We start from the raw sequence: 12,106 nt of genomic DNA, 5'->3' as shown, positions 1-12,106 counted from the left end.
CTAAGTCTACGACCTCTGTCCGAGCGGCGCGATCATGAATGTGTTAAATTGTTGCATAATCTCATTAACACCCCATGCTATTTAATAACGAACAACTATTTGTCTCCTGCTAAATTGAAATCTACTAGGAATAGCCACAAACTTAACCTTGCACCATTTCTACTGTGTACTAACTTATTTAAGTACAGCATCTTTCCTCGTACAATTGAAAAATGGAACTTACTACCAGGGAAAACTAGGTCATTTCCTTTAGAGGAATTTTTGTTTCAGTTAAATCGATTCATGCTATGTTTATTATTACTTGTTGTATCTTTGATTTTGAAACAATCCTGATTTTCAAGGTGTTGAAGTTGAGTTGTGCAGAAAAATGTTTTGATGTTGTATCCAATGTACACACCCACTCCTGCGATAGCCCAATTGGGCTGCAGTATGTATAAATAAATAAATAAATAAATAAATAAATAAATAAATAAATAAATAAATAAATAAATAAATAAATAAATAATTAATTAATTAATTGTAAAGGCATTTATTAGGCACCAGCCATTTGGGCCATCCGTTGTTTGAAGGTCCGAGCTCTCAGCAGCGGCGTTTCTCGAGGAAAGCACAGGAGGGATCGACCCACTAGGAAGGGCTGGAGAGCGTGACCCGCTATGGCGTTCGTATTCTTCGCTACAGTTACCCCCGGGAACGAAGAGGGAGCCGTCGGGCGACCTAACAGCTGGTCACTATGACAGGGTCATAGTAGGTCTTGAGGCGCTCGACGTTGACAGTGTCGCATCCACGACGGTGCATGTTCGCAGAAGGATCAACTGGTTCGTTCACGTAGTTGACGGGGGATGTGCGTTCATACTTGGGCACTAGTTTGGTTGAGAGACCAGGTGTAGCGGAAGGAATCGAGAGCCACACAAGCACTCCAGGAAGGAAGGTGGGGGCAGAAGTGGTGTCACCGCGCGTGCTCTTCTGCCGCTCTTGGTCATTGGATGTAAAGACCCGTGCGAGATGGCGGCACTCCTCAGCATGCTTTGCAGTGTCAGAAATGGGCACACATTCAGATGCATCCGGCCGTTACGGTAGAATTGTCGATGGTGTGCGACGGGTGCCAACCATGCAGTAAGAAAAAAGGTGAAGAGCCAGTCGTGCTCTGAGTGGCAGTGTTATACGCGTAAGCTACAAAGGGCAGAATGGCATCCCAATTAGTGTGGTCGGAGGCGATGTACATAGTAAGCATGTCCCCGAGCGTACGGTTGAAGAATTCTGTAAGGCCATTGGTTTGGGGGTGGTATGCCGCAGTTGTGCGATGAACAACGTGGCACTCCTTGAGAATGGCTTCAACTACTTCGGACAGGAAGACACGCCCACGATCACCCGCCGGGGTGGCTCAGTCAGCTAAGGCGTTGCGCTGCTGAGCACGAGGTCGCGGGATCGAATCCCGGCCCCGGCGGCCGCATTTCGATGGAGGCGAAATGCAAAAACGCCCGTGTGCTTGCGTTGTAGTGCACGTTAAAGAACCCCAGATGGTCAAAATTAATCCGGAGCCCTCCACTACGGCGTGCCTCATAATCAGAACTGGTTTTGGCACGTAAAACCCCAGAAAGAAGAAGAAGAAGACACGCCCACGATCACCGAGTAGTTCCTGGAGTGGCCCATGTCGCAAGATGAATCATCGAAGCAGGAAGGAGGCAACATCGTGTGCTGTAGCTGCTGGTAGGGTGGTCGATGGCCACAATGACCCAGCACCTCCATCACTTGTAAAGGCGTTTATTAGACACCAGCCGTTTGGGCCGTTCGTTGTTTGAAGGTCCGAGCTTTCGGCACGAGCGGCGTTTCTCGAGGAAAACGCAGGAGGGATCGACCCACTAGAAACGGCTGGAGAGCGTGACCCGCTATGGGCGTGTTCGTATCCTTCGCAACAAAATAAATAAAATAAATAAATAATAAATAAATAATAACAAAAAACCTCGTCTTTTTTTCTGCCTCATCACCACACTGGTGTTGTGGATCGCCACAAACCACATTGTATAGAACTACAGACAATAAATATAGTTGTCGCTTTGTTACCTAGAAAATTATTTCCTGCTTTTTTCACCAAGTAGGTCTCTATGAAGAATTTCTATCTGCAATAAGAAATTGGGACCCTTAACGGTGTAAATATGTAGGTCGTTACCAGTTTGATTCTTGTACTCTTGTGAATGGCTACATTGCTAGCCCGTTGGCTATGGTGCCCAACAGTGTCTGTAAACTTTTGTATTTGAATTTGTCTATTATTTCAAAAATTAAAAGATCAATGAATAATTGCACATTGAAAACAAGTGGGAGGTGCATGTCAGGATACTGCAGTCATCTGAAACTGTGACGAACGTCTTGTGGCAGGTGACGGGCGTGCTTCAGGGCTGGACGTGCCCGTGACGCGGCATTCGCATGAGAACGGGGTGCGTGCCCTGCTCTGGCAGTTGGCTGAGCTGGTGCCCGAGGTGAGCCAGGCCCTGTCCACGTTGCACACGTATGCTGAGCAGCGAGTGCGCCTCCTCCTCGCCGGCGCCATCTGTGGGCTGGACCCGCAACTGGCACAGGCCCCGCTACAAGTGGTGAGTCCTATCCTTTAGCTGCTATGGCAAAAGGCAGGGCAGCGACTGCTGCATGGTCGATTGTCTCGACAGAAATGTAAGCACAACCTACGCTGGACGGTAACTGACCCCACCTTTATCAGTTCCTTTTATATACCTAAGAGTGCTCCTAGCGCCCTCTACATCTCTTCCCCGAGATTCTTTAATACCGTAGAACGTCATTGATATGATCTCGTTCCGTACGATTTCCCAGGGCCAACGTTCACAATCAAGAAAAAAAAATGACCCAATGCTCATTTTTTAACGGTTCGTGCATTCCGGAAAACACAATCTTTTGGCACCAACGTTCAGTACATCACCAAATTGCGATCTTATATATTTTTCGGCTGCTATACTCGTATAAACAAGCGCGAGGTTTGTGCGATCGAGCTCCCTGCTGCAACAGGTTTCCTGCAATACTCGCTTGCCTGTCTCACGCCATAACGCCAGTGCGCATTCAGTTTCCTATTCCGGTGCCAGAAAATCTCCTTCAGGGTCGTCGCACGCCTCATTCACAGCTATCACTGCCAACCCTATAGCGATAAAGCATCTTCAGCTGTCTATTTCACAGCGTGTGGTGTGTAGTGCCATTGGAAGTGTACTGCACGCTCTTAATAGGTGATAACCCAAATGCACCGCCATTCCCTGCTTCAGGTGGCGTGAAGTGAGTGTCTTGTTTCGTTCCTGCAGCATTGTTGGCTTTGTATTCTGGCATTGTCCACCAGCTCGATTTCAATTCAGTTTCCCGTTGCTCTCTTGAAGGGACCCGAAAGGTAAATACTAAGTCGACATGGACTGTTAAAATACCATTCCAGAAACCTTGCAGTGCTTGTTTCGTGCCAAGAAAAGACTTAGTTTATGAGAAAATTGCATCCGAAGGGTCTGCATACCTTTAGCGCAATTCAAATTGTCCGCCCCCGAGAGGTGAGTGGTGACGCACACACCTTCACCGACCTTTACTGCCATTGGTGAGTAAAACGGGGCCTGACAGATGGCGCTACAGTTTTCTGCACAAAACGCAAGTGAGCAAAGACAGAGCGTTGTATTCGCCGCTGAAGCTGCTCTTTGTCAAGTGGCATATGGACCGTTCGGGAATCCGGTGACATCACATGCTCATCACAAACAAACAGCAAAGTAAACTCACACAGCAGAAACCCTATACGCACACAAGACATTCACAAAACTATCTATATACATAAGAAAAAAAAATTGGAGTAGCTTGCACTAGTGGCGCAAGGCTAAACACAGCGGAGCTGATCGGTTCCTAGCTGGTCCTGGCTATACGAAGTGATGCTAAGTTATATGAAGTAATGCCAAGTGATGCTAAGTTATACGAAGTGTGTAAGCATTTTTTCGTGGTCCGTGGCATCGGGGAACGCCTTGTGAAGCACTTGCAGTCCGAGCACACGTAGGGGAAGTGGGGCGAAAGCTATGCACAGTGTACGGGCGGCGGGCAGCAAACGACACGCCGGGATGACATCACGGCGCATGCGCAGCAGCGCACAGCTAGTGGGAGCTCGGCCGAGCCACTGCCAGAGGCGCCTGCTGCAGTCACGGACACTGCGAGCGTTCGGCGCTAATGCGGGGAAACGGAGAAGTGCGGATCGCATCGGCAGCACCTCTGCGCATTGCCTCGTTGGTGCTGCTATAATTTGTTTCTCTCTTGCGCTCTCATTTTCTCTTTCTCTCTCCCGAGCATAGCGCGCGACGTGCTGCGAGGTGGTTGCTAGGCAACACAGTGGCAGGTGGCACACATTACGGCCGGCTTAAACATCTCCGCTGTTAAAAAACAAACTAGATATTAGCTGTATACTGTACCTAGTCTGACTGTTCAAGTGACACGTAGTTCCTAAGAATCAATGTTCTGACTGTCGGAATAGTGATGAACATGGGCACGGCGCGAGATATCGGCTTGTGTAGTTCCGACGCGACATAGGTGACGACCTCACTTGCGAGCAATGGGGTTGTTGTCCTCTTCCGAGACCCGCGTGGCGCACAACGTGGTCTGGGCCAGTCGGTTGTTGTGCCGCTGATGTGGCCAGGCGATTGCCTCTGTGGCACTGGGCAGCGGCCGGTTACCGCAGCATGGGGAAGGACTAGGGCCGTGGACTGCCCTGGCGACGTAGTCGAGGCTCAGGAGCTGGAGCTGTCGCTGGCCAACTCTCGGACATCCCCTCTCCGGTTCATGGTCCTCGAAGCTGCCGCTTCCCGTCTCCAGAGCACAGCTGGAGATGCGTCTGCCCTGCTCCTCGTCCACGTCATGAATTTCAGCGCCTCAGAATCGGACAGAGACAAGATAACCAACGCATTAAAAAACATTTATAACACAAAAATGAGCAAGCCAGAAAAGTGACAAAGAAATACAGCAAAAAACTCTATAAACACCTGCTAAATAAATACAAAAAACAACAACAAAGCAACACCCAAGCTATAGTGTCTTGTTTCTCGATATGCTAAAGAACAAACAGTCTGACTGTCATGACGTGGCAGTGACCAGTCGGCGTGTCGCAAGACGCCGTTGTTCAACTCCATCGCGCTGCAGGCATTGCCCTCCGTCACTGTCCCTTGACGGGGCTGGTTTCTGCAGTGGCGGCAGTGCACCCGGGACCCATGTGGCACAGGACGTGGTCGTAGCCGGTAGTGCGTCGGGTTGCTGACGTGGCCCGGCGATTGCCTCCGTGGCACGGGACGGTCGCAAGTGATGGCTTCACGGGGCTGGACCGAGGAAGTGGAGCACTGCCATGGCACTGTAGCCGGGGCTCGGAAGCTGGAGCTGTCGCTGGCCACCTCTCAGACGTCTCCTCATTGTTGTATACGTTCCTCAAAAACAGGAACGAAAGCTCGTTCCTCATTTCTTCCCAATATTGAAACGAGTTCCCATTGCAAGTTCCTTTAATGCAAAAGGAATGCATTCCAGTTACAGTTCAAACATTGGAACATGTCATTACATTAACGTTACATTTGATGTTTTTAAATTTAAATATAGTGTCTGATAATCCTAAGGTGAAATAAAGTGAGCAATTTAAAACTCGCATCGAACTATGTATATTATACGAATCTGAACATCGCGGACAGCAGATTATCTGGAGATAAAAAGAATCCAAAGAAACGCTTCTAGACGACTTTGTTCAGGGATCACCGGACATACTCCAGGCATGTCTAACTGCAACTTTGTTGCTCGTCTATTACAAGTGCAACGCATATGGCACCTTCCGCTTCGGTCTTCAAATGCGTAGTCAGGATACTGCACTTCAGATGTGCAAATAAAAAGTTACTCACATGTATCAGTCATTAAATTTCTTGCACAAGAAACCGCATCGAAAGGTACAATACATAGGCGTTTAATGAATGCTGATTCAATATTACAGTATGAGCGGAAGAAAAATGTCCACTATACATATTCGCAAGTTGGTAAAGTCCCTTGTTTGAACTCGACAAGAGTTGCATCTCGATGTTGTTGTCCGACAGACGAACCCGTTTCTTCGTCAGCACTTCGTTGGCAATGTGGAAGAGCCGTTCCACCGAAGCACTTGAGGGTACTGCCATGTTGCACTTGAGGATAAGTCGGTTTAGTCCATCAAAGTTCTTCATCTGCGACTGCGGGGAGTCTAATAGTACCAGCAAGTACCACGACAGCTCATCCTGTTCCTCGGCTGGAAGGGTCTCATTAATTTCGGGTGCCCGAACGAGAAGAAATCTGCGGGCGCGGACGAGGTGGCAACATCTGCGCTGGCTGGGTTTGATCACCGCAACCAACTTTGTCTTTATATTGATGGTCACATGAAAATCTTGAAGCCTAGTCATAAAAAAATATAGGGGAGAACTCGCGAAAAAAATGTCCCACAGTCACGTGATAGGCAGGCGGTAGTTCCTTGCGCCTCACGCAGAGCCCCATCCGTCCTGCATGATGTGCTGCGTACGTGCCTGCGTCTGCTCAATGCCGTGGAACGTTTCAGAAGGAACGCCGTTCCCTGTGTCATCCCTTCATAAACGTAACGAGTTACTGTTGCAGTTCCACCGACCCTTAATGGAACGCTGGCATTCGTCCGTTCCTTCCAAAAGGAACTAATTCCAGGAACGCCGTACCGTACAACACTGCGTCTCCTCTCCGGTCCCCGATGAATCCTGATCACGTCACCAGAGCACAGCTCGAGATGCGTCTGCACCAGTCCATGCCCATGTCAGCAATGCCAGCTCGTCTCTCTTCTCCCGGGCTTCATGCGCTTCACGTACCTTTGTACATTCCTTCCTTTTACCGGCCGGCGTCATCATCTTCTTCACCCGAGATGCATGTGGCTTGCTTGTCACTCTTGAGACACATGGGCGTGGCATTCTCTGCTACTTGCAGTTTATGCAAGTTGTGGAAGCCAGCAAAACAAGTGCAGCACTACGCAATAACAAAACTACTGAAACGCGAAACCACGGGCAGTGTAGAGGGGAGAAAATGAAACCTTTTGACCTCCCGTGTCGTTGCCAAGAGTAATGTGTTGTTTTGCTAAAAATCAAATAGAACGAATGGGTCGCATTCTCTTTTGTCTCATAATGCATTACGATGATCTTCTTATTACGAGTGGTTGAGTACTAGCAACAGAATTATCATGAGGAGTGCTTTATCATTGGGCTAGTACTTGAATTTCCCAGGGAAGTCTCAAATCGTGTCTTGCATTTGTCTAAATTTCTTGATTACTAAATCTCTGTTCGCGATAACATTGATGCCTTAGATATTCTCGGGCACTAATTTATTTATTTATTTCACAATACTGCCGGCTTCCTTTTGGAAGCCCAGGCAGGAGTGGTACAAACATCACGTGATTTCAAACTCGTTTCCCTCAAGGGAACAAAAAAAGAAAGAAAGCATAATAAGCAGGGCAAACATATTCTAATACACAAGTACAAAGTATTACAATGACGCCATCACATTTGCTGCCAATAGGAAAGGCGTAATAAGAGACATCAGGATATGTAACACAAGCAAAAAAGAAACAATGAACGCATGACCGGGAGTGATTGAATTTACCACGCTTTGCGGAAGGTCGTTCCATTCGTGAAGTGTTTTGGTCAGAAAGGAAGAAAGATATATGCATTTGTTCTAGCATGCGGCAATAATATTGTTCGATTGTGCTTACCTCTGGTAAATCGCGATTCATTAAATTGCGTGTAGTTATCAAATCTCGTTTTAGTGTGGTCGTTAACTATGCTGAACATTGTTTGTAGACGGTGCATTTTACGACGAGTTTCTAGTCTCTGGAGCCCAGATCGCAATCTTAAATTGGTGACTGAAATGCGCCAATCATAAGCATTGTAGATAAATCGAAGTGCATTTCTTTGTACTCTTTTGATAATGTCTATACCAGCCTTTGTGTGAAGGTCCCAGACAATATCTGCATACTCGAGTACAGTAGAACCTCGCTGATATGTTTTTCACAGGAGCGTTAAAAAAAAGACAAAAAAAAAAAGACGTAAGAGCCAGGAAATGCAAGAGCAGAGAAACAGGAAAAATTGAGAAATGGGAGTAGTGTTGAACTGCACACAATATCATTTTAATTCTTACGTGTGAAAAAAAGTCGTAGTTTTGCGCGAAAGCCGAAGCATCAATTGCGATAGCAAATTAGTAGACAGCTATACAAAGTAAGGATAGTAGTTTTATCGGCCGTATAAACTTGTAAACATTCGCTTATTAACTATATTAACAAGCATGGTGTCAGCGCCGACAGGTAAACATGAACACATCACAGTCGATGAGCACGGACGCACTGTCAAACGCTGGCGTGAGGAATTTAAGCACCGCTGCAGAAGTGACCGAAGTGACCTTCGTGCTGTTGTCTATCGCTTCAACGCAAATTGATCGCCAAGAACACACAGCACGCACAAAGCTACGAGCCGGTGACGCACCTACACTGCCTAGACTCTGCCCCCAACGTTCAAGATATGGCCCACGTGACCGTGTGCCGCCGCGCAGTACGCAGTTGATGCCAGAGTACAATGCCGTCCGCTATCCCTTCCTCCTCGCTCCCTTGCCGGTGCCTCAAGCGCAACGGAAGAAGGCGCGCTTTCTCTCTGCTTTTCTTTTTTGCACACGCGAGATTTAGACGCGGTGGTCGGCTCCCCTTGCACGCTTTAGATAGGAAATACGGATCTCAAGGGCCATACTTTTGCTGGCGGAAACCTAAAAAACGTCATAGTTGTCGCCCCAGGCACTTTGGGCGGCCAATGCCATCGTCAAGCCACGAAGCCAAGTGACATGAAAAGACAAAATGACCGCTCCGGCCGGCACGGGGGGGGGGCAGTTCGCAACGTACGATGCGGGAACGGGCCCACAGTTGTGACGCAACAGCGGGGTTACTAATGCATTGGGTTCTATGTAAGCTGTGCCGGGACCGGCCGAAAACGACGTAACAGCCGAGAAAATGCAGCCCCCGGGAACGTAACAGTGGGGTTCTACTGTAACACTATATGACGCCATCGTGAAGCTCGCTCTTCGTTTCCGATGCCTCGCTCTTGTGCGAAACGACACGCATCCACGCATCCGGTACCTGGTGTGACATTCCGAGGATGAGTGCTTCGACGAAAACGGAAAACGGGTGCGCGTTACAATTGAGGGCGCGTTAGAATCGAGTAAATACGGTAAACGTTTATTTTTCGCATTTTCGTGCCGAACCTGCATATAACGAAATCCTCTTTATAACGAAGTTTTTCGAGAATTTGTCAATTTCGTTATATCCAAGTTTAACTCTATTCAGATGCAATTTTATCATAAACTATGCCTTTTCTTGACATGAAACAAACATTGCGAGGTTTCTGGAATGGTATTTAAACAGACCACTTCAACTTAGTATTTGCGGTTAAGCCACATTTCATCACTAACAAAGTTAATGACCTGTGTTGTTGACGGAGAATAGGCCACACCTGTTGACTGGCGGGGAACTTCCCATCTGTTCATCAACTTCCCATCTGTTCATCAGGTGTCGGCGATGAAGAGCGCCGATTAGGCCTAATGGCCTAGGCAATGTGGCCGTGATGAAAATTCGTCACTGATCAGTGTGATAATGGGCTGCAAGTCATCGCAGAATGCAGTGATGGAAGCGCTGATCCAATTGCTCCAAAAGAGAAATGCTGCTACATGCTGCTCCAAACTGTCATTTTTGTTTGTAACTGCTCTGAACCTGCTCCAAAGCGGTGCTGGAAAATTCGATATCATACTGATTACCAACTGCTGCTGTGGCAACTGTGATATGTGACTGATTACTTTTACATTGTGATGTTCAGCTTTATTGGCTTTGATCTCACTTATGCCACAAAAACTGGCATTTTAAATATATAGTTCATTTAGCTGTATTTTTGAACTTGACATGCAGACTATTTTGGAGAAATGTGAAAGTGACTGAGAAAACTCTAATCTCATACCGATTATCAACTGCTGCTTTGGCAATGGTTATATGTGACTGTGGTTACTTCTATAATGTGGGTATCAGCTTTACCGGTTTGATCTCATTTCTGCCACAAGTACTGGTATTTTAAATATATAGCTCATTTTGCTGTGCATTCGATGACCCTCTATCTTCTTAATTGTTTGTTTAGTGCAATTTGTGTTGATTATTGTATGTTAATATTTATGAGGCGCTTCGGTGATGCTTTTAACTCCAGGAGTTATACGGCACATTTTGCCATTTGCTCTGAAAACACCAATAGCTGCTCCAAGCTAGCATTTTTTTCTGCTCCGAAAACACTTATGGCTGCGCCAAACTGGCATTTCTTCAGCTCAGAAATCTGCTCCAAAAAGTAAAATGTTGCTTCCATCACTGAGAATGCTTGCCACTAATATGTTCGTACAGTTGGCTCATCAATGATAGGTCCCGAGATCACGTGTGCGGGTTAGATTGACGGCTGTTGAAGCAGCGTGAAGTTCATCGCCACGTATGCTACGCAATCCGCGTACATAATGGCAGGTAGTTGTCCCAGTCTTTGCACATGCTTTCGCACTTTAATATGCACTGCTTTTGTTTCCGTTCCCTCTGCCCGGCGTCGCATTATCATTTGGATTGGTCCTGTCAACCCAGCCGAACCTTGTACCGACAGAGCAGACCCTGTCGATGTGGAGCCTTTCTGCGAATTGCGGCGTTTGGGCGATGTGTGTGCGATTCTTGCATCAGACAGGCGTCGGGGAACATAGTCTGCTACTGTGCCAGCCAGGGCAGCCCGTCCGCGGCGCACTCAGCACTCGTTGCGTGCCGAAAATGAAGTGAAGCACTTGCTTGAGTGGCATTGAGCACGAGGGGGCTCCATGGCACAGGTGACATGTGGCACTGCACGGGTCTCTACACCAATCACATTGAACATTTGTAAAATTGAATAGTAGATGTCCAATTAGGGAATCGAATTATTCAAATATTCACTATTCTATTCAATTTAGTGATATTTGAGTATTCGCACACTCCTAATATTTACACAGAAGTATTCACAAATTAAGTCTCTTGGGTGTGTCCACTTGACGCCCAGACCTTGTGCAACGAGACTTAGCGTTTCTTGCAGATGGCATTGCAGGCAAGAAACCGGTAAGTTCTGCGCCCGCGCTTGTAGCTGTCTTCTTCAAGGTTTACTGGCTACATGGTTTTACTCGCTCCTACTGGCTAGATGAATTGGATGCTGTTGTCGCCTGCCATATTGCTTTCCTCTCATCTTGTGCCCACACAGCACTGTATAAATAAATCCCCACACAAGTGTGGGATTTGTGCTATTGGTATTGAAACCGAAGCAAGGGAAATCTCTGATTGAACATTGCAGATTTTAAATAAAGGTGTCTTCAGGCATACTGAGTGTAGTTACATTGTTTGAATGTCGACAGTCATCACGAGGTGGGTTCTGCCAAAATGTTTCCATTCAGCTCTACACCATATTATACGAAGTCACTTGTAGTGGCCATCAATAGGCAGTCTAGGTTTAAGTGCACCGAAATGTTTTGTTTTGTTCTGTAAAGGGGACATGATGACATCTATGATTTTGTATGCTGATGGGATGATCCAGCAGGTGAGCCAGTCAATGCTATGCACAGTGTGCGGAGCTGGAGGATGTAACCAATTCAAGTAAATGTGTACTGGCAGATGGTCACTTCTATGGATGTCCAGGTCAGTACACTGTGTTGCGGACAGCCGGCTGCTCAAAGCAAATGCAACATCAAGATGCACCGTTGTCACTGGGGTATCGCCAGGCCTCATTTACAGCCTCACCATATAGCAAAGGAAAATAACACTTGGCCCAGCGCCGTCGTCATTGTGTTTGCCTAAGCAGCAATGAGTGGCAATGTGCACTTGGGAGCTGGATACGCTAGCCATTGAGCTACCTCGCAACATTTGTGGTTGGTAATTTGTGTAGGCCTTTGCTGGCCATAGCAGTCAATAGTGCCGTGAACGATGACCCTGTTTCGCACATTTCAAAGAATTTTCATGAAAAGAGATGGTGGTTTCCAATGTGAGAGCCCACTGCCGCCACAGTAGGCGAGTAAG

The 12,106-nt window shown here is 47.2% G+C and overlaps 1 protein-coding gene across 5 annotated transcripts in view; it reads left to right on the top strand.

Moving 5' to 3' along the window:
- The window catches only part of LOC119457495 (protein phosphatase 1 regulatory subunit 21-like), a 144,959-nt gene that overhangs the window by 49,139 nt on the left and 83,714 nt on the right, over positions 1-12,106 (top strand). For all 5 annotated transcript variants that reach the window (XM_049670129.1, XM_037719081.2, XM_049670130.1 and 2 more), the window contains one exon: positions 2,374-2,588. In XM_049670129.1, the coding sequence (XP_049526086.1) occupies positions 2,374-2,588 (215 nt within the window). The remainder of the gene's footprint in view (positions 1-2,373; positions 2,589-12,106) is intronic.

Source organism: Dermacentor silvarum, chromosome 7 (genome assembly GCF_013339745.2).
Source record: "Dermacentor silvarum isolate Dsil-2018 chromosome 7, BIME_Dsil_1.4, whole genome shotgun sequence".
Classification (NCBI taxonomy): Eukaryota; Metazoa; Arthropoda; class Arachnida; order Ixodida; family Ixodidae; genus Dermacentor; species Dermacentor silvarum.
The sequence above is the reverse complement of the archived record's forward strand: the minus strand, read 5'-3'. Positions and strand labels throughout refer to the sequence as shown.